The sequence below is a fragment of the Gloeophyllum trabeum genome (assembly GCF_000344685.1).
Source record: "Gloeophyllum trabeum ATCC 11539 unplaced genomic scaffold GLOTRscaffold_00012, whole genome shotgun sequence".
In the NCBI taxonomy this organism is placed as follows: Eukaryota; Fungi; Basidiomycota; class Agaricomycetes; order Gloeophyllales; family Gloeophyllaceae; genus Gloeophyllum; species Gloeophyllum trabeum.
The window spans coordinates 100,962-121,843 of NW_006920421.1; the positions used below are offsets into that span (position 1 = coordinate 100,962).

General features: G+C 51.5%; 7 protein-coding genes across 7 annotated transcripts; 5 read left to right on the forward strand and 2 right to left on the reverse strand.

Moving 5' to 3' along the window:
• Positions 1-215: 215 nt before the first annotated feature.
• On the reverse strand, positions 216-628 carry GLOTRDRAFT_131678 (uncharacterized protein; the record flags this gene model as incomplete). The annotated part of the gene is made up of 2 exons (XM_007870562.1): positions 216-323; positions 368-628. The coding sequence occupies 2 exons, from the start codon at positions 626-628 to the stop codon at positions 216-218; spliced, it is 369 nt and encodes a 122-aa protein (XP_007868753.1).
• A 1,264-nt stretch (positions 629-1,892) lies between these two features.
• Positions 1,893-3,219, reverse strand: GLOTRDRAFT_46964 (Aldo/keto reductase; the record flags this gene model as incomplete). Its single annotated transcript, XM_007870523.1, has 4 exons — positions 1,893-1,985; positions 2,047-2,222; positions 2,281-2,939; positions 2,993-3,219. 4 exons carry the CDS (start codon positions 3,217-3,219, stop codon positions 1,893-1,895), a joined length of 1,155 nt encoding a protein of 384 aa, XP_007868714.1.
• A 2,340-nt stretch (positions 3,220-5,559) lies between these two features.
• On the forward strand, positions 5,560-7,566 carry GLOTRDRAFT_131680 (uncharacterized protein; the record flags this gene model as incomplete). Its single annotated transcript, XM_007870563.1, has 1 exon — positions 5,560-7,566. One exon carries the CDS (start codon positions 5,560-5,562, stop codon positions 7,564-7,566), a length of 2,007 nt encoding a protein of 668 aa, XP_007868754.1.
• A 3,274-nt stretch (positions 7,567-10,840) lies between these two features.
• Positions 10,841-11,930, forward strand: GLOTRDRAFT_140193 (uncharacterized protein; the record flags this gene model as incomplete). Its single annotated transcript, XM_007870564.1, has 4 exons — positions 10,841-10,989; positions 11,067-11,160; positions 11,209-11,457; positions 11,509-11,930. The coding sequence occupies 4 exons, from the start codon at positions 10,841-10,843 to the stop codon at positions 11,839-11,841; spliced, it is 825 nt and encodes a 274-aa protein (XP_007868755.1). The 3' UTR covers positions 11,842-11,930.
• Positions 11,931-13,220: 1,290 nt separating this feature from the next.
• Positions 13,221-14,216, forward strand: GLOTRDRAFT_24023 (glutathione S-transferase; the record flags this gene model as incomplete). Its single annotated transcript, XM_007870469.1, has 7 exons — positions 13,221-13,259; positions 13,311-13,471; positions 13,525-13,627; positions 13,693-13,752; positions 13,804-13,835; positions 13,900-14,017; positions 14,076-14,216. Coding segments are annotated over 7 exons (654 nt in total), but the record flags the coding sequence as incomplete, so codon positions are not given.
• A 3,340-nt stretch (positions 14,217-17,556) lies between these two features.
• Positions 17,557-18,953, forward strand: GLOTRDRAFT_95359 (uncharacterized protein; the record flags this gene model as incomplete). Its single annotated transcript, XM_007870565.1, has 2 exons — positions 17,557-17,580; positions 17,634-18,953. 2 exons carry the CDS (start codon positions 17,557-17,559, stop codon positions 18,951-18,953), a joined length of 1,344 nt encoding a protein of 447 aa, XP_007868756.1.
• A 1,091-nt stretch (positions 18,954-20,044) lies between these two features.
• Positions 20,045-20,872, forward strand: GLOTRDRAFT_131683 (uncharacterized protein; the record flags this gene model as incomplete). The annotated part of the gene is made up of 1 exon (XM_007870566.1): positions 20,045-20,872. A coding segment is annotated over one exon (828 nt), but the record flags the coding sequence as incomplete, so codon positions are not given.
• Positions 20,873-20,882: the final 10 nt, after the last annotated feature.

Genomic DNA, 20,882 nt, shown 5'->3' on the forward strand with positions numbered 1-20,882 from the left:
CCTTCTTCAGCTGGAGCTCCTCAAGGATTGGCGCCGGGAAGTCAGGGTTCACCGGGTTCGCCACAACCCACTGGCGCAGTGCTTTCCTGGAAACCTTTATGTCGACTCGCCGTATGTGGTCCATGTGCTTTCTGATATGCCTCACCATCCTCATATATCCAGCTACGCCGCGATACAAATTTCCCGTGATGTCCAGTGGCACCGGAAGTCCTCCGCTACGCTCGGTTGCCCGGGTGCGATTCAGGGCGTGGGCCACTGCATTGGGGTTCTTCAGCTGGACGTTGCACCAACGTGCGCTCCAATCCATAATGAGGTCGCGCCAGCTACGACAGACCAACATGAGCTCGGTACACTCGCGGTCTGCTACCCACTGGTCGTTGGGGTCGTGAGCCAACACGTAAGAGAAAATCTTGTGGTGAAGCTCAACCGGAAGCTTGGAGATCGGAGGGACTGTCTTGGTTGGATTCTGGAGTATCTTAGAGACGATCCTATTCCAGTCCTTGCAGACCAGCTTGAGGCGCGTCGCGTCGTCGGCGAGAGACGACGTGTGGCGAGAGGGGGTATCGGCGAAGTAGTATTGAATGATCTCGTGCAGGATATCGAGGGACAAGGTCTGCTTGTATGCCATATTTGCTGGTCGCAGTGATCTGGTTGATATTGCAACTGGTAGTTGTGGTTGGTTTGAGACTGCGGTGGCACCGTAGTCAGGACTGGAGAACCCAGGAAAGCGCGAACTTTTGTACAATACCAGTATGCTGTTGGCGAAAGCAAGTAGTCGCGCAGGCTTGTAGATAGGCTCGGCAGAATCTTTAGAGACTGAGCGGTCAGGAAGGTATTCTATGGTTGGAAGGGCGACAATGGGTGACTGGTCGATGAAAGCGAGATCACGTATAATTGGCCTTGCTTGGCCTGCTTCACTCCCACGCCACACATTCCCTGCGCTGATGAGCTTTGGTGACGCCTTCACTCGTGGATGTAGACGGTATGTGTTACAGCTCGTGCTCGTCGAGATGTACTATAAATGAGCTGGTGAAGTGCCATATAACCAGTGGAGCAGGTCAAAAGCCAACTACCCAATATTATTCCGATCTGCAGTCTCCAGCTGCACCCAAGAATAATTGTAGTGGCCCACAATCGTCTTAAAAGCCCTAAGGATCCGACGACGCACAGGCTTTTTATTGCAGAAGTTCACAAATGCAGACACAAGACACCAACGAGTGACGAAAAATCCAATTTAAAGGAATGCGACGGATCGAGCAGGGTATAAATAATCTACGGCTATATACGACCGGGCGAGCATGTACCGCAAGTCCAAAATATGGGAGATCGACGAGGAAAGAAAATAACAAGAATGTTTTCTAGTAGAAGCCTTTCCTCCTCGCTCGCGCTCACTTTCCGTCCTCCCCCTTCTTCTCATTCCCTGTAAACACATCTGACACCCTCCTCCTCACGCGCGAAAGCACGCTCGACCTCTTCTTCCCGGAGGGCGAGTCTGACGGTCGGGAGGAAGTTGATGATTGCGTCTGCTCGTGCTTTACACCCGGCGCGGTCGTGTCCTCCTTCGTCTCGGTGGATTTGGGTTCTGCTTTTGCCTTTGTTGACTTTGGTTCCTCCTTCGTCTGCGTCTCATGTTTTGAATCTTCCTTCGCCGCAGTCGTGTCTTCCTTTGGCGCAGAAGTAGCAGCAGCACCGTCCTTCTTATCCTCTGGTTTCTCTTCCTTCTTCTCAGGAGGCGATGCAGGCTTCGCAGCCCTGATGGTCGGTGAGACAAGTCGACATAATGATGCAATGAATATTCATTATCCCAATGTAGTAGCACATCGCGTAAAACAAAGCAGAAAGGCGCAATCAATAAGATATCTCGCAGTCGTACATAACAAACACCTCGGCGCTCACTGAGTCTGGGGACGGATAGCCTGCGGGATGGCGACGCGGTCGAAGTGGCCGGCGATGATCATAGCGGGCATGTTGGTCACACCCGTGCCCTAAGAAAAGCCAGAGGTTAACATCGAATGATACTGCAAAGAGAAGAGGGGAATAGCTCACAATGATGTTGTGCGGGAACCCGAGATCGAAGGGCACGACACCCTCGATATACGCGATCTGCTCGGGCGTGAGGGCAATATTCAGCGCCTCAATATTCGCCTCGAGGTGCTCGACTTTGCGCCCCCCAATAAGCGGGAACACGTACGGCGTCTTCTGCAGCAGGTACGCGATCGCCACTTCAGGTTTCTCGTCAGCCGCACGCCCTTGAAACAAGCGAACTTAGTAAACCCTCACCGGCCTGGATGTGCTGGGTGCCGACCTCGGCGGCGACCTTCTCGAGCGCCTTGCACACGGTCTTCTCCTTCTCGTTGCGCTCCCAGTCACCGCGCCAGGTTGTCCGCCCCTTCTCGCCCGTCTGCCGTCTCCGCTCTTCTTCCTCATCCGTCCGGATGTGCCCGCCTGCGAGAACGTTCCACGGCGCGAGCGCGAGCCCCTCCGCGCGCGCCATGGGGATGATGTCCCGCTCAAAGTCACGCTGCATGACGTTCCACGCGCCCTGGTAGATAACGAACGGCGTCTTGCCGTGGTCGCGAGCATACTGGTTCGCCTTGCTCACGACCCACGCGGGCGCGTCGCTGATGCCGAGGTACAGCACCTTTCCCTGGGTCACGAGGTTGTGCAGCCCGTTCATGACCTCCTCGACGGAGGTGTTGTAGTCCCAGAAATGAACGTACAGGATGTCAATGTAGGAAGTGCGGAGCTTCTGCAGCGACTCGTGCACGGAGGTGTGGAGGGACTTGAGGTGGTTCCCGCCGTAGAGCGCACGTTGCTTGATTTTCTCATTGGGGGCGCGCTTATACATGGTTGAGTACTTTGTCGCAATGACAATTTGGTCGCGGATCCCGCGCGCCTCAGCCCACTCGCCGATGAACTGTTCGGACGTCTCGTCTTGACTGATCATGAAGAATTAAGTATGTATGCCAGTACGCATGACATGAAGACTCACTAATTATTCGCAGTGTCAATAAAGTTCCCGCCGGCGTCGAAGAAGGTGTCGAGGAGCTTAAACGAGGTGTCCTTGTCCATCTGGCCGTAGCCAAACTCGGCCCACTTGTCGCCGATGCTCATGCCGCCAAGGCAGAGCGGGGAGACCGTGACGGACGCGAGCGGGGAGAGGTTCCTCAGGCGGCCGAGCTTGGTCTTGGGAGGAGGGGCGGGGGCAAAGAGAGCCATGGTAGACTAGCAGCTGGAGGGGAGATTGTGCTAGCTTAGGTCACGATTTGCACTTATAACTTACGTGTGTGCAGGAAGGCGCATTGTGCCACCGTGTACGAGGGGGGTCTCGGCATCTGCGCGCGAGCCAATCGTTGAAGGTACAGCAACAGTCTGTATCAACATCACCGTTCAGAGGGCGCCCCGTTGAGAAGCACCTTGTAATATCCGCACCGCTGATGTTACTTCATCCATGGTCTGCGGTGCGGCGGCTCTTTATCCTGAGTTAATACGTGGAGCCATCCTCTTCAGCGAGGCCGTAAGTGTACTGCAAAACAAAACGTGTTCTGTGGGGCAGAAATAGTAAGACAGACCTCCGGGGCGATCACCTTCGAGCAGCAAGCGATATGCTGGAAGAGCAGGCGTACGGCCGCGATATTTGCGCAAGAAGAACTCCACTGCACAGCCACCTAACGCACCCTTCACTTGCGCGTCCGTCTCCCCTTTGCTCTGCTGATATACGCGTCCTGGTGCAGGAAGAACCGCTGCGCCGAATGAGCGCGCTTTGTATACTACTCTCTGTAACCGTTTAATTTTATGTAGCGTGAGGAAGGGTTCAAGTTAGCACCGCGGACGTTCAAGTCGAACTCGGACTAACTTCGATGATTGTTTAATACTAGGAGGGAGGGAAAGGTTCAGTGTAAGAGCCAAAGTAAGTACCGCATCGGAGGGTAATCTTAGTACTTTCTTTTCTCACTATACTTGATCCCCCATGTGTCGCCCAGCCCAGGAATGACGAGACGTCCAGATAGAAACAGCGTCATATTACATCCCTTACGGTTTAGGATTTCCCGAACGGCTCCATGAGTTTTCCTCACCTCTGGACGTCTGCAGGGGTCTATCTGAAGAAACTATATTTCCTCGGTGAATACGGTGCGTCATTCAATAGAGCTTCTTCCATATTTCTCTGATTGTACGCCTACTCCACTCTACATATGCATTATTAGTGTATACGCTGATCCAGTGCTCGTTAATGGACACCAGAGCATCCGCATTGCATGACGACGTTACGTGAGCTAAATTATATGCGTTGCAAGCTCTTGCACCATCAGGCGGAAAGAAATTCGCTTCCCGAGGTTGGTGAACCTATGACATCCCTCAGCCTGTGGTCAAAACATTATAAACCATGTACGTTTATCCTCATTCCAGGTCTTGACCTGGGCGTCAGTTGCTGAAACTATACTACTGGCAGCATCCCAGCGGTGAAGTCGATCATTAACCCTATCCATGCTCACGCGGTGGATTTGACCGCGGCAAAGTACTGACTGACGGTCTCCACCTTCGAAGCTGGTTATTTTGTGGCACTTCTGCGCCCCGGGTTGCTCTTGCTCTAATGGGTTCAGGTTCTCTATCTGTAAACTGCGTTATCATGACTACACGACTTACCGACTCAAACGCCGACTCAAACGCTGGTGTTCCAAGCTGAGACGTGACCACAGGTTATCACCCTCCCCTGGATTTATATCGGGAGTGGGAATATTCTTGCAGACGGGATTTGTTTCGTCGGTTTGAATTATCACTGGGCCAGCACTGGTCGGTATAGCTGAATAGGTACCATATCAAGAGCGCCTTCCCTCGCCCCTCCCGTAGTTCTAAGGACCATTGAGGCTCTCCGACCGTAGTCTTGTAGCGATTTTTGATTACATACATCCGTTGCGCCTGTAGTACTAGTGGTCCTACAGATGGGATGGGATGATACCCGTGGATACGTATCTTCCTACGACCGCAAATTATCCATCTTCCGTATCTCAGAGTCCGTGCTGCTGGGTCTTAAACCCTATGTGTACAAGTACTGTTTCGTACTACCTTTAGTCCACATAGGTTACACCCGAGTACGCGGGGGAAAGGGTGGCGTGGGAGTTTACACGGCAAATACGAGCAAATAGCAGCTGCTTGATCAACAAGTCCTCGTCGCCACTCCTTCAACCACACTTCATCTTCCAACGGCGAACTACCTGCCAGAAAGCCTCTGAGGTTTACTTTGCTTATCTCACAAGATTGAAGAAGAGTTCTGTGAAGTAACGCGATCCACTGTAAGTTACCTTCCTCCCGCCCCTTGAGCCACAATCCTCGCAAGATGTGGTTCACGCTCTTAACTATCCTACAACAGCACGCAATATCTATCCACATAAAACACGTGAATACTTTTTGTCTATATTGTTGAAGGTAAAGCTCAGGGGACGAGGTTCTGGTGAGTTATACCCCGCCCGCCCTTGCCAACCACACTCCTGATTAAATGCCATTCCAAGCTTCCGCTGACTACAAACATACAAATCTATATTATTTACACTGCTCTAAACAATGTCCTCTGATAAGCATTTTCCTCTCCACGTCCAACACGAAATTATCAAGCACTACTTGGAGGCTGTGGCACCTGCCAACAGACACGATCCCTACCCCTACGACGAGCTCACCCGCCTCATGCTCGTATGTAACGAATGGAAGTCCTTCGTCCTCGGGTTAAAGACCTTCTGGAAGAACGTGACCATCACGCACTCCGGTGCCATGGGACGTGCCATCATGCGGAGTGGGGATGAACTGCTCGACGTCCGCGGACGCCTAATCAATGTAGAGGAGGAGGAGAACCTATCGCGGCTCGACCTTCTTCTCCAGTACAGAGCACGGATCCGGAGCCTGGATTTGGTCACCTCAAGAATGGTATTGGCACAGTGGGATGCGGATCGTTACACTGAGGTCTCCGTGCTGAAGAATGTCATCCTGGAGACAACAAACGGCACACACCAAGATCCTGAAACCCGAGAAGAGGATCTTCTTGGCATCTTCAAGACACCTACCCTGAGGACGGTAGAACTGAAGGGCTTTACTGACCGAGAGGCCAATACTTTGATGACCAAGAGAGTTGAAGTGTTGAAACTTCAGGGGATGAGGTTCACAGACAGACCATACTGGACACGGGGACGATACGAGACACACAACTCAATCATGCCATGCGCTCTCGCTTCCATGAAAAGCCTTCAACGGCTATATATTGACTCAAGGTTGTTTGGGGAAAATGCGCGCTATGAGGAAGGTGTCAAACTCCCCTCTCTGAATTTCTTGTCTCTCGTCATCGGGACGAAGGAGCTTGCGAAGGCCCGACCTATCCTCTATGTACGAAATCTCCGGGGAGCTTGTGTTGAGATCCTGGCCCCTCCCGACGATGCAGGATGGATCATGCGGTCGATTGGCAGTCTGTTAGATGAAATACCCTGGAAAACGACAATGCCTGTAGCCCGACTCATAGTCGACGAACTGAACATCCTATGCATCACCTTTATGGACGGTTCACGAGAAGCGCTAAAAATCCGCTTCCATCGCATCGGAGAGCTCGGGACAATCTTTCGCCTCGTGAGGTATAACCTCTCGCGATGCCTGGAGAGATTAGAAAGTTTATGCATCCTCATGCATAATGGACAGAGAGCGATGAAGAAGCTCGAGACGGAGGCCTTGGTCCTAATGCTATCGGGTACGCCAGGCTTACGCCACCTGGAAGTCCAGATACCCATGAAGCCGGACGACGTGTTAAAGCCCTCCCCGGTGAAGCTGCCGAAACTAGCATCGATCGCGGCGGGGATTACCCAAGCCGAGGACGCCCGCTTCCTCACCTTCTTGGATGCACCGTTGTTACAGCATGCAAACTTCGAAGTCAGCGCGATGGACGAAGATGTACCTTCTATCTTGGAATCCGTGACGCCTCACCTGAACCAGATAGCCGAGAACGAACCATTACCGATCGCCGAGTTCCAACTCTTGGGGCGGACACGACACAATGTATACATTACCCTGGGCAACGGAGAGGGACAACTTCGTGGGATCGATCTAGAATTCAAGGGGATCCGAGCCCAAGCAGCCCTGCTGCGCTCACTAGCAACACACGTCGCTCCCTCCTTCCAGCTGGTGGAGGACCTGTTCATCCGGAAGGGAGATGGATACGCGGACGGTGCGGAGGGAGCGTGGTATGCGATTTTCAAACATATGCCCAAGGTCCGTACGCTGCGTGTGGAAGGGCAAGGCTCGAAAACCCTGCCATTGGGGCTTGCGTACCGTGATAAGGGCGAGGAAGCCTACCACCCGCTTTTCCCTCGCCTTGAATCACTAACCCTGGAGTCCGTCTGGTTCCGTCCACCGAAGAAGAGGGGACGCTCGAAAACCGGGAGAGGATTCATCAACGATCTGTTAAGATCGTTAAAGTGTCGCGATGACGCAGAACAAATTAACATTCTTACCCTTCGCAAGGTTCGCAAGATTTATGACAGTGATATTGCTGACTTGAAGGCCTTGATAAAAGAGGTCACTCGGGACAAGTGATGTTTCGGGACAGCTTGAGTACCCAGGGGGGGGAGGATATTGAGTCGACCTATTACAAGGCAGGGGCGGAGAGAGGAAGGGAATAAAGAATTGGATGTATGTGCAGATTGTCGTCATTGACGGCGAATCCTGAGGCGCAGATTAGTATAATATCGGGGATGTACAAAGTGGAAATCTTACCTAAGTCGACTAATCCTTTGCGAAGAAGTGAGGGCCACTCAGGGATTGGAGCAGGGTTAGTATTGTGAGTGAAAGAATATGTTTGCGAGACTTGAATCCTTTAGGATTGCAGCAGCTTCAGTGAGGACGCTAGCTCTTGATCATTGACAACATACTCATAGGTCCACACAAGCATTATTTGAGTCCATGATGAAAGAAGTTGGTGAAAATTGTTGCCCTATTTCATTCCCTGCTCGTGACACCAAGTCTGCACCATGCGGAATTCTCGTTCATGCAGCTTCGAATAAATAGGGAATATCGTTCATCACATTCTTTCACAACTGTATCCATTTCCCAATACACCCTCTACGCAAGCTACACCAAGGTGAAGGAACAGCCCCCTAGCGCTGCAAGCGTCATACCTTCGTAGTATGTGTCGATACACCACAATCAAGGTCGGTCAGCAAGAACTAACAGCCTGGATATGTCGTACGGGAGAGGGCACTTCTTCACGACTTGTTTTCCTTCTAGACTAGAGGTCGTAGGCGGCGATTTGACGAACTATAGCGTACGGATTTCCATAGGTTCTGCACCCAGTTGTATTTCGTCGCTGTGTCTCCAAGGGGGATTCCAGTCGCCACGGACGCATCCATTCCTCCAGGAGCAGTATTCGACCGGGAGAGCTGGTTTGGTTGTAGCAACAGTCGAGACAGCGAATACCGCACAACGAAGGACGAGATAAAGCAGGCAAGCAGGTCGATCAGAGACTACCTAACAGACGGAGAGCATGAAAGGCTCCTCTTCAAGGTCTTCGGAAGACTTGATAAGCCCAGGACTTAAGGGAGACGGTTAACACGATGGGAGAGATGGAGGAGATACTGGGAGAGCGTCTCCTCCCTTTCTTCCGCCGCGGAACGGCATCATCCGGGCGCGTGTGTGGCAATGGTAGCTTTGGCTGTATTTGGTCTCGGAGATCCCGAAGCCACCGACGCGCTACAGTATACTAGTACACGTACGACGTTTAACTGAGAAGAAGAAGCTTGAATATAGATTCCGGACTGCACTCACCCGTGAATCACAGCTACCCAAAATGACAGCCCTGGATGAATCATGCCATACAACACTGTCTATCAAGGGCAGTGGAGAATAAGGTGACCTGCGACGTCTGGAATATCAGACCCCTACCACCTATCAGGCACCATGAATAACTCTGATACATTGAGCAGTGCTACACACAGGTATAGGGTTGAATGGCACGCGCAACATCGGTGTTACCATGGTGGTCCATCCGCTGTAATCCCTGGCTTTAAAGAGGCTCACGTTCCAGGTGGTAACTTGAGACAACATCCCATAGTTAATGCAAGACTATTGAATCTTCCCGAAAGAACTGTCGCTTGAAAGGTCTGTTTTTGTACCCGCTATCGATGAGTGGACAGGTGAACTAAGATTTCATCGTACACGTTCTGGAGGAAACTCGTGAATTGTAGCAATGATTATCTTGTAGATTTGAGCGGCTGGAATTGCGTCCTATAGCGTGACTATGCCCTATGTGGCCGACAGTTGGAAGCGTGGCTCTCAGCTTGGTGCTGACACGGAGGATATCTCACAAGGGATGAAGACAGATGCTGCCGCAATGGTAACCGCTAGCACCGAAGAAGCGTGAATGCTCTTAGATAAGAATGCGACATGAGCCATGAAGATTGCATGTACCCTAGGATGAAAGAAACAGATGGCCACACTCGTATTTGGCTTTGCTTGGTGACGCAGAATTTTAAGCCGCCACAACGCGCTGAATGTAACCACCTTAGATATCTTCCACACCATATCTCTGGCATAGACCGTTGCTTCACTTGACGCACCGGAAATAGAAAGAGATAGCGCTACCGTCCACGCTATACCACCATAACCGACAACCGTAAGCCATCCGGCTGAGAACTCTTTCTGAGCCACACTCCTGATTCTCTGCGACCAAAGACTGTAAACCACAAAACACCCAAATTTCGCCATATCATCATATCCAATATCAAAGCCTCAAGACTGCTATACAATAGCGAGGCCTCAGACGCCCAGTCTTACCGCTGAAGCCGAAAACTGTAAGTAATCCTTCTCAACCTGTTTGAGCCACATTCCTGAGCATGAAGGGTCACAGCCAACCACCGAGCATCGACTGCGTCCTCACGCACCAAGGTCTTGAGCATGCCTGTTCCTAGTGTATTCGACCGACTTCCCGACGAGCTTGTCACCGAGAAGCTTCTCCAGTACCTGTCCAGCCACACGCCAATCGCTCTCGGCCGTAATTAGCGATACATGCACCTCCGAGCTGGGATAATGCTAGTCTGTACGTGCTTCAGGGACATCGACGCCGAGTTGGGGCGCAGGGGAACACCGAGGACTTAACGGAGGACCTGGAGGGGGGGTCCCCGAGAGGCGATACAAAGTCTGCGTGTCGCGTCAATCAACCAATAGGCGTCTGAAGGAGCGGGGTAAGTACGTGCCTGCCTACTTATTTCCCCAGACCCAATGCACTCACTGCACTGAATGAATCAAGGGCGGAATGGAATGACATTGGATGGGATCGGAAACTATGTCGCATCTTGGCGGCCTGGCTTGTGGCCAAGCGACCCTCGAGGAAGGACTTGAGGCAGAAAATCTTTTGCAAGGAATACCCCCAGGTTTCTAGGTGTGCTTATCAGTGTGGATTGCCGCAGTAAACGTCTACAAGCTTTCGGGTCCGATGGGTCCGAATCGCAAGCCTTAACCTGATGTCAGAAGCACCGACAGTGTTCGAATCGCATGAACTCGCGGCGCTTGCTCCCGGTCTGCTGCTTGCCTCCCGATCATCCTCGATATCAACTGGCCCTCGACGCCTGACGTCTCTGGTATTGCCAGCGCTCTAGTAATTAACTCTCATCTACTATAAGCTTCTGTTTGTTATGCGTTCTCTTGTAGTCGATCGTAAGGCTGAAGTCTTCTGCGGGCGTGGGAGGTCCAAGCTTGAGATAGCATCTCTAATGCCCTCAGAGGACTTAAACCTGAAAGCGACGTAATCTTAAGGACCGCAACATAACTTTCGAAGCCTGGAAGTGTCTGACAGTGCTACGATGACCGCTTCATCATGCCATCGGACAAAGTCGACCTTCTCATTTTGGGCGCCGGTTGGACCTCGATGTTTCTCATCCCACTATGCAGTGAGCGACAAATCTCGTCCGCAGCGACTACCCGGGATGGTTGCGAAGGCACTATACCATTCATATTCGATCCCGAGTCTGACGACACAACACCGTTCTCGTCGTTGCCCCACGCTGATATACTGTGCTGGTCGTCTTCCCAATTCGAAACAGCTGGGGATCGGAGAGATTAGTCAGGAACTATCAGAAGACGCATGATGAGACGAGAACGGGGTTCATTCAACTGGGGTCGACAGGGATATGGGACGTACGTGCTGCCATTCACCTACCGCACTTTATAATCATCGTCTTCTAGAAAGGACCTACTCTGAAGTCCGATACACAAGTACATACTGCAGAAACTCAATTGAAAACTGTCTGGCATGACAGGCACTCTCCATTCGACTGCTCCAACCCTCGTGCACAGGCCGAGACAGAGCTGCTAACCCTTTCGCCCGATACGCCAACGACAGTCCTCAACCTGTGCGGTCTTTGGGGCGGGCGCAGACACCCGCGGAACTGGGTGAACCGTGTTGCCCCTACGAAGGAAGCCCTCAAGGCTAAGGTACGCTATAACACTGTTATCACCATATACGCATGCTCAACCGATATACAGGGCAGCATCCACCTGATCCACGGCCTCGACGTCGCCCGGGCAATCTTGGCAGTCCACTCCCAGTTTTCCAAGGCCGCAGGCGAGCGCTGGCTCCTCACCGACGAGCGCGTGTACGACTGGTGGGACCTCGCGTCCGCATGGGGGTCCGGCGGCCTCTCCGAAAAGGGGGAGTCCCGGAGCGGGCCGCAGCCTGGATGGGTGCAGGAGCTGATGGAGGAAGACGGTATCAAGGCGTTGCCGAGGAGCCCTGAGCAGATCGGGCGGGCGCTGGATGGGAGGGAGTTTTGGAGGACGTTCGGGCTGTCCCCGGTGAAAGCGAGGCTAGAAGATTGAGTCGTGGTCTTTGGAGTAAGTCTGTCTCGGGTATCTGGTACTTAAGCTTGTGTGTAGCACCGGGATATTGCAGCTTCTTGTGGGCCGCGTCGACGTTGTATTCTTCACGTCTCCTCTGAGCGATCCCATGCGCGTGACAGAAGGCGACCTAATTTCTTTTGCTTGAGAAACTGTTCCCAAACCCGGGACGAATGTGACAGACGTCTATAGATTACAGTGTCGCCGCAAAGGGGGTATTCAAGGTCGCTATGTGATGTGTACTATAGCCAAACTCTGCGGGCCTGGGTATGTTCAAGCACCTCACTCATCCGTGGTGATATTATGGCGGGCAACGGATTGTGAGTACTCTTCCGTCACAATTCTCAAGCAGCATTGCTTCACATCCGGATAGAGCATAGAAAACAGCCATGCAGGCCCGAGCAAAGTCCAGTAACAAATATTCTTCATCGGCGTGGATAGACAGGTTTCCAAAATGGCCGCCGACACCGGGGAACCTGAGGTGTACGGTATACCAATTGCAGGAGCTCGAATACCACAGAGACGAAGGAGACAATAACGAGAGAATGCTGTCCGCATTATTCATCTTCCCAAGTCTGCAGAAATCGTCCCTTGATCACGATAACTGTGACCTACGTGATTAGGTGTTGCTCCGGTGAACTCCCTACCTCTGGAATTCAAATCTCTCGGCCCCTCAAGTAGCGTTGACGGCCGATAATCCAGCAGCTGCCGTTGCCCAGACGGCAGTGCTTCTCGGGCCCACTGTGCGCTTTGCCAGTGCTGCTCACGGGGAATTCCTGACCTTTATCTCCGCGTGGGCTAGAGCGGATCAACTTGATTGTTCTATCGTCGGATAACGATACCATCCTATTCAAGATGATGATACTGTGAAATGGTGAGTAGCCCCGAATGCCACTGCCCGAGTGAATGATGCCTGCCCTATATATCCGCCGAACCCAGAAGCAATGGCACTGATATAGGCGGACGAGCTGTACGCCCACAACCCACACTTCAACATATGCTGACTGTTTTAATTTCCTCAAATTGCCGCAGTGAAATTTTGCTTTCACGTAAAAACGGACGTTTCGGAAGGAAATGAGAAGGTCGCTGCAGTAGCTCAGACAAGAGGTGCTCGAGAGAAACGAGCAGCAGTGCCGGCATTCATTTGGATAATCGTAAAATCCACGTACACCATTTCCTCCGAGCCAAACACGTACGTAAGTGACATAGATTTCAAAGCGGTTAATCAGCACTGGCCGAGATTTCCGGTCCTGGGTAATGTAGAAACTGATCACTCGATGAGCTTACCAAGCGACTGCCGCAAACATGTTAAAACCCACCGTGTGTAGGCAATTGTACCCCACCGACTTCGCACTTGCATGATGCCCTCAGACAAGCGGTTCACGCTATACACTCACAAGGTACGTGTTCCGTCAAGCCTCAATGAGTTCTGAGTACCGACTCCGATGCAGCTGGGCCCTAATGGGTGGAAGGTCTCGATGTTGCTCGAGGAGCTTGGTTTATCGAACGAGACCGATGTCAAGTTCCTTGAGTTTGACAAGAAAGAGCACAAGCAAGCTCCTCATATCGAACTGAATCCTAACGGACGTATCCCTACATTGGTCGATCACGGGTCTGTCGTTTGCTTCTGTCAGACATCTCACTGTTAACCCCAAAAGGTAATAGAAATGATGACTTCGCCGTATGGGAGTCAGACGCCATCCTCCTGTATCTGGTTGAAAAATACGATAAAGATGGAAAATTTGCTTTGCCTGACGCAAACGATAAGGTATGACCGTCCAATATACTCAATTGCAAGTATGTGAGAGTTAATAAAACTACGATGACTGCAAGTTTCTCCAGCTGCAATGGCTGTTCTTCCAAGCTTCCGGCCAAGGCCCTTACTTTGGGCAGGTGATTACGAATCTTACAGGTGGTCAACGAATATTCAAATCGCTCTTTTAGGGTAATCATTTCTTGTTCAGCCATCCGGCCGTGTAAGTATAACTTCTCCGAAGTCCCCGTGCGACCTGATTTATGACTCGGACATCTCTGTCACAGGCTACCGACCGCTGTCAAACGCTACCAAGATGAAGCTCAGCGAGTTATCAATGTGCTCGAATCAGTATTGAGCAAACAAGAGTGGCTTGTAGGAGGCAAGTTCGGCATCATCGACATTGTAAGTCTGTCCACCCGCCCTTCCGCCTCCTCATGGTTTCTCACTTCGCCGCTTGAAGGCTCTATTCCCTTGGCATGACATCGCCTTAAAAGTCCTATTTTCCCCGGGGTCATACAATGCTGAGAAAGAGGCACCTCATGTCCATGCTTGGTACAAGAGGGTATCGGAGCGACCTGCAATCAAGAAAGTATGGGACGAGCACGAGAGATATGTACAGGAATCTGGGCTCACCGCGGTGGTGGCTGCTGCCCACAAACGGGTGATAGATGCTGCAAGTCAAACTTAGTAGGAACAAATTCTTCCGTAGCTCCTTGAATGTATTCTTTGTGCTAGTACGTATCTCTTGTGGAGGCAAGTACCGGTAGAGACTGTGCAAACAATGCAACCACGCTGGATTGTCTCGTATAGAGCGTGGCACCGAGGCCCTGAGATTTTCCATATCATGTAAAATAGGAGACACGCATAGCTGAAAATGTGATTGGTGATACGAAGGCGTCCTGGGCTCCTCCCGCCATTTCATGCACACTATACGCTGCCACACGTGTGGCGCGAGAGCCTCCAAAGGTAAATATGGCCAAACACGGCCCGGACTTGTTTGTTCAAAATCCCTCCTGCTTACCTGCAGAGACGTCCATCTGTGACTCAGACAGGTACTTTGTGTCCTGCAGTATAATAACTAGTCCCAGTAACTTGATTGGAACCTCGCCACATCAACAGACCCGTAAGTTCCATCCTGGCGTCTAAGCGAGCCACATCTTACAAAAGCTCTCAGGAAAGCCATGCAAACCATGGGAAGCGCTAGATTGCAGCCCTACAGCAATGCCACTTCACTGTCACCCATAGAGGACTTGCCAACCGAGATACTTACCATAATACTGTCTATGGTCCTTGCGGATATGAGGCAGGCCACAAATGGTGCGGAGCCACAGATGAACGAGTGGTTCAAACTGACCCAAGTCAATACCCGTTGGCGGGACACCATTCTTTCTAATTACAGACTCATCCAGCCGATAATCGCCACCACACCTCGAGCAACAAGAGGTTTAATGTCCCTATGTCGGAAGTACGGTACTCCGGTGACAGTACGGGGTGATTTGACTCGGAATAACTTCAAGACTGAGTGCAAGATCTTCTCGAGAATTATGGAAAACCCGTGCAACATCCAAAAGTTGGAACTCACCGTGTCTACAGCCTTGCTGCGAGCTTGGGCCAGTCACATACGCATTTGTGGGAAGCATGGGATGAGGATGTGGGAGGATCTCACGCTTGCACGCCCGACTACTGATCTAGACGACGAGGATGAAAGTATGCTCCTCCTCCCTTTCGCGTCTCCAGCAATTTGTAAAGTCTTCCTGGACCACTTTGGGTTCAACGCACTCAGGCCACTCCTAAGTAGCTCGACAACCCACCTTCATCTCCAAGGCGACAAGGTCATCTCTACGACGGACGCAATTTGCATGCTGCAGCAGACCCCAAACTTGCTGATCTGTCGATCTGGTGTTCTCTGAGCTACCAAGGAGCGCTCGTACAGAGAGCAGTACTTCCGGAACTGAAGACGCTGAACTTGTACCTCACCAGCGCCGCCGAAGGTCAATTTGTGTTATTTATCGACGCACCGATGCTGGACTGGATCGATATTATGCTCTTGTCACCAGCGGACGACTGGGCAATGTCCGGAATCATGGCGGGTGTGGAGGCCTTGGTAAACACTAATGCGGTGGCTCGCGGATACAAGGCCTGTACACTTCATCAGCGGGGTCGGCGAAGGATGGAGCTCTTCTTGACGGATGAGCTCTACACCCGTGGAACAGTGCTGCCAGAAAGAGGCGTGCGTCTCGTCTTCGACAACGTTAAGGAGGGGCGCGAAGACATAATCCTTTCGCTCGTGGCGGACAGGCTCGGATCAACTCTTTGTCGCATTACACAAGTCAATCTGGAGGATCGGCTTGAGGATGACAATACCCAAGACTTTCTGTACTCAGCTGCAGCACTGGAGGCCTGGAGAATTCTGTTCTCCCATCTGCCCGGTGTGGAGCACCTTCGCTTGACGGGAGAAGGAGCACAGGCATTTCCATCCGGACTGTTCCAATACAATAATGTGTTGGAGATGTGGTGTCCCGTCTTCTACAGACTGAGCTCTCTTGAGCTTGACTGGGTGTGGTTCCGGGATGACCCCGAGGTGGACGATGACCACGGATTCTTAGCAAACCTGCTAAGATCATTTGAGTATCGCGGCAATGCGAAACAAACCCTAAATAATCTTACTATAACCAACGGGATCAACGTCTTCAAAGAGTATGTTGACACGTTGCGTTTATTCTTTCGGGAAGTTACCTGGGACGAAGAATGTGATGGTCAGACAATCACCGAGGGAGGTGAACTGGTGCGTACGTGTAAAGAGCATGACATGGAAAGTGAGCAGCAGGGTGTTATGGAGTGAGCGATTGAGGACATGGTGACCGGAGCCTTGGTAGTATCTTGTACCCGTCAATCAGAAGATACATCTCTCCAATTTCTTGCTTGGGAACCAAGAGAAACCGTACACCACCCAAGTCGCACTGACACTGGTGGACATACGATAAGAAATAAATGACAGAAAATATGTCTGATTTGAGGATATGCCGTTGCTGCAGGGACGTTTTGAAGATTGCATTTAACGTCATGGGAGCATAGGCATTGCTGTTCGTCTGGTCTGGAGACTTGGAGATGTTCAGATCAGAGCGGTCTTTTCCCAGTGTGGTCGACGACTTCTAAGTATACAAGAACTTGCAGAAAAGTTAACAAATCTCGAGATGACAGTGAAGACTTCGATATAATCAGATGGTGGACGATAATAGGAGAGACGGCATTTTCCGAGCACTTTGAAGGACGCATTTGCCACAAAGTCACAACACAAACATCGTCCCGAAAATCTCTGCAGCCTCCCGCAATGCCAGACGGGCCCTATGCGATATCTCAGGCCTCAGATATCAGCTGTTGGTCATGGTTAACACTACACGACACATGACAGACTCGGAGTGCTCATTTCGACGGCGAAGTTACGAGTGGCTCAGGATCAACCCGTAATCCGTTCCTCCCACAAGTGCTCTCATACATTTTTCCAGCGCTTTCCAGTCGTGCAGTACAATGAGGAACACAATCGTATAAGAATTTGAGACCAAGTAATGACTTCATGATGAAGTGGTCTAATGGCGCCCACAGGGAACTCCGGATCACCAACTGAAGACGATAAGGCCTAGGTAACAGACTCAGATCTCAGATCTTGGTAGGGTCAAATCCCAACGGAACATAATAATTCTGCGTGTGGTGGGCTATGACAAGCCACTCGCCCAAGCGCGGAAGGTTCAACCAGCGTAAGCGCCGTGATGATTGCCACAACTACATTCAATCAACGCGCCACAGGTGGCAGCGCTTGGCATCTCGCTTATACCATCTCAGTGCTGTTTCTGCTCCTCACTTACACCGTTTCAGTAAAACTATCTTACTCTTTAACAAGCAGCGACGACACTTCGACAGAAAGGCTACTGATTTACCTAACCATGCCCATGTTATCCCAACTCCAGGTGCGTATGCCGCCACTCGTCCGTCTCCACATTTCCCTCTATAATCTACGCAGGACTCGTACAGGTCTTCCTCGACCGTTTCTCTCCCGGCGGAAATCATGGTCATGATCCTCGTCCATGCTATTGCAGAGGAGAAGGCCGCTGCGAAGGCGGAGGGACGCTCGCCACATTCGTGGATGAAATATCTCCACATCTGTGGGACATGGCGGGATCTACTACATACTGTGTCGACCATCTGGGATGACATCGAGGCCACGAACTCGGAAGTGGCGGAATACATGCTGACTCGGGGTCGAGCTCGAAATCCAGCAGTAACAGCTGACTTCCATGAACACTGCGACGTGGATGTAGGCGGCACAGGCGACAAGGTTCTAAGGGTGTTGAAGAAAGAGTCGTCGCATATCAGATCCTTGAAGCTTGTCATGCCTGGAGAGATGTGGCAATGCCTGGGACAGTGTGCCGTGCCTTGGACCTTCGAGCGCTTGGATTTCCTGCGGATCGAGGCGCCGATGATGGAGGGCAGTCCCACCCATTTGCCATTCCTCGCTCCGGATCTGAAACACCTGCGTTCTGAAGGGTTCGTGCCGGCGGCAGTCCAGCAAGCACTTTCTCCAAGCCTAAGAACGCTGGCCATCCATTGTTTCGATTTCACACAAATGGCAGATATCATGGCAGTTTTGCAGGCTGTTCCAAGGGTGGAGAAGCTGGCCATGATGTTTTGTTTGGAAGAGGACATGGACGACGGCGGGATTGCACAGATGGCGAGACTCCCATCCTTGACAAACTTGGACTTTTTTATCTTCAGCACGAAGCATATCGAGCTTCTTGCCTCTCTCCACTATCCCGATTCGACTTTCCAGGCTTTTCACTTAGTGCCATATGACTGGTCGACGTCTGAACTAATTGAAGGGCTGAGTCGAACCGCTAATGAGGTCATAGGGAAGCACGACCTTTGCCATTGTACTTTCCGTACCCTGAAGCCCAAAGGATTACTGATCAGCTTTTCAAGGCTGCCACAGGTCGCAATAGCACAGTGGCCACAATTCTCGATGACACTTCTCCACTATCAAGTTGAGGAAGAGGCCGGAATTATGGATAAGCTCGCCGAATATTTTGGCCCTTCTTTCGCCGCCATTGAGAACCTCTCATTCGAAGAACTGGCGGTCCGCTCGACAGCCAGTCTGGATTCATGGAAGGTACTATTTCGAGCCATGCCCAGGGTAATCAAATGGGAGGTCCTCAAAGAGGCAGAGGCGAACTCCCGCGCGACCGAAGTACTCAACCAGATGCTATTCGATGAGGTTCGGAGTATGGTATCCAACAGGTTGGCGGGGTACGACAGTGAAAAAGACCCGGAAGAGTTCGACGAATGAGCGGGTAGGATGGGGACGCGAATTGCGGGTTTTATTGTACACTGTTGTACCTTTAGTCGGCATATCGTGTGTCAGAAGGAAGTGGACAAAGCTTGCCTGTGATGTGCAGTGATCTCATACTCTTATGAATCGACTGAACCCAGTAATTACAGAGTTTGATGACTCGCCAAGTGCCTCCTTTGCCATAACGAGGGTAAGAAAGGACGAGAATAGCCATCAGTACCGAAACGAGGAGCGCTCTCATCACTAGACGGTTCTGATATGCCATCACTACCGTTCCTTCTGTTGAAGGTCCCGACTGCGATGACTGGTGATTGCTAGGGGACACCATGTAGGCTATGTCAAGGACTTTACGCTTAAAACGGGTGTAAGTATGCCAAAGAGAACCACTCAGCGACCAAAGGCGAGTAGTTAGCTGCGGAAGGCAACGCACTCTCATTGTACCCGGTTACTTCCAGCTTCGTGAAGGACTCGACAGCACATGCAGATGTATCCTGCTATGAAGTCTTAGCTCATTATGATAGCTAATGGTGGATTACACATCGTTGTCTCTCATACATTATTCCGCAAATGAGACAATACCTTTCTGTCCTTCGGAGCGACTTCCGCTTCACGCTAATTTGCACAATTTTACAGTGTCTGCCCAGAGGGACCTAACGTATGTATTTTAGCACAGGACACCGGCAGAAGAAGGTGGGTTCTCCTCACATCTCTCGTCTATACGCTGCGATTATCCAAGCCTAACGATGGACATCATGCGTGCCACAGAGAAACGTAGGAGACGCCACCCATCAAGCGTCTAACAAATGCAAACACGGCGTTGAGTAGCTTAGCCACATCTTCAACTTGACATGCGCTTGACACCTGAGCGGCGCTTGCAACCTACGAGAGATTCCGTGCTGTCCTCTTCCCGTTCGACATCACAGGCGATGTCTCGAGTATCAAGAAGTCCGACAATACCTGCGGTCTTGCAACAACAGGTCAGTCATCCACCAGCCTATTTCATAATTTCTATCTCACACACCTACTCTTAATTACGGCCACAGAATTCCTACAGGTTGGCAACAATCAGCCGTCTTCCAGCAGAGACCATGATCGCAATTCTGGTGCTTGCCGTTGCGGAAGAGAAGGCCGCAGCAGAGAAAGATGGACACTCGCCACAATCCTGGATGAGGTATCTCCACGTTTGTGGCACCTGGCGCAACCTCCTGCAAAACAAGTCGAGTATCTGGAACGAGATCAGAGCCACTAACGAAGACGTCACACAATACATGTTGAATCCCCGTCGCGCGCAGAAGCCGGCTATCAAAGCCTGCTTCTACGGGTACGGCGAAGCAACATGCGAAGGGATTCTAAGGGTGCTGAAGGGGGAGTCCTCGCGCATCAGGGCGTTGGACCTCGCCATGCCTATGGAAATGTGGCTGTCGCTCTGCCATGGCAACCCGAAGCTTTGGATGTTTGACCAGCTGGAGTCTCTGGTTGTGACTATGCCTACGTTTTGGTATACCCATGCCACAATACCGTTCATGGTCCCGAAGTTGCAGGAGCTTCGCACAAATGGATTCGACCTATCTGCCATCCAGCCACTCATAGGTCCGAGCCTGAAGACGCTTGTCATCAGAGATGAAGAACCTACGCGAAAAAGTGACGTCCTCGCGGCACTACGGGCGGCTCCTCATCTAGAAAATCTTACCCTGAACGTTCGCTTCTGGAGCGGCATCGATGACTCGAGGAATCCGCCAAGCGTAGAACTTCCTTGCCTGAGATACGTCAGGGTGTACATCGAGAGCGAGGAGCACATTGAGCTTCTTCCGCTTCTCCGGTATCCAGACACGGCCTCGACCACCTTCGAGCTGGACTGCACAAGATACTGGGAGGAGTCGACACTAGTTAGCGACGTCGGTCATATCGCCAACGAGGTCATATTGA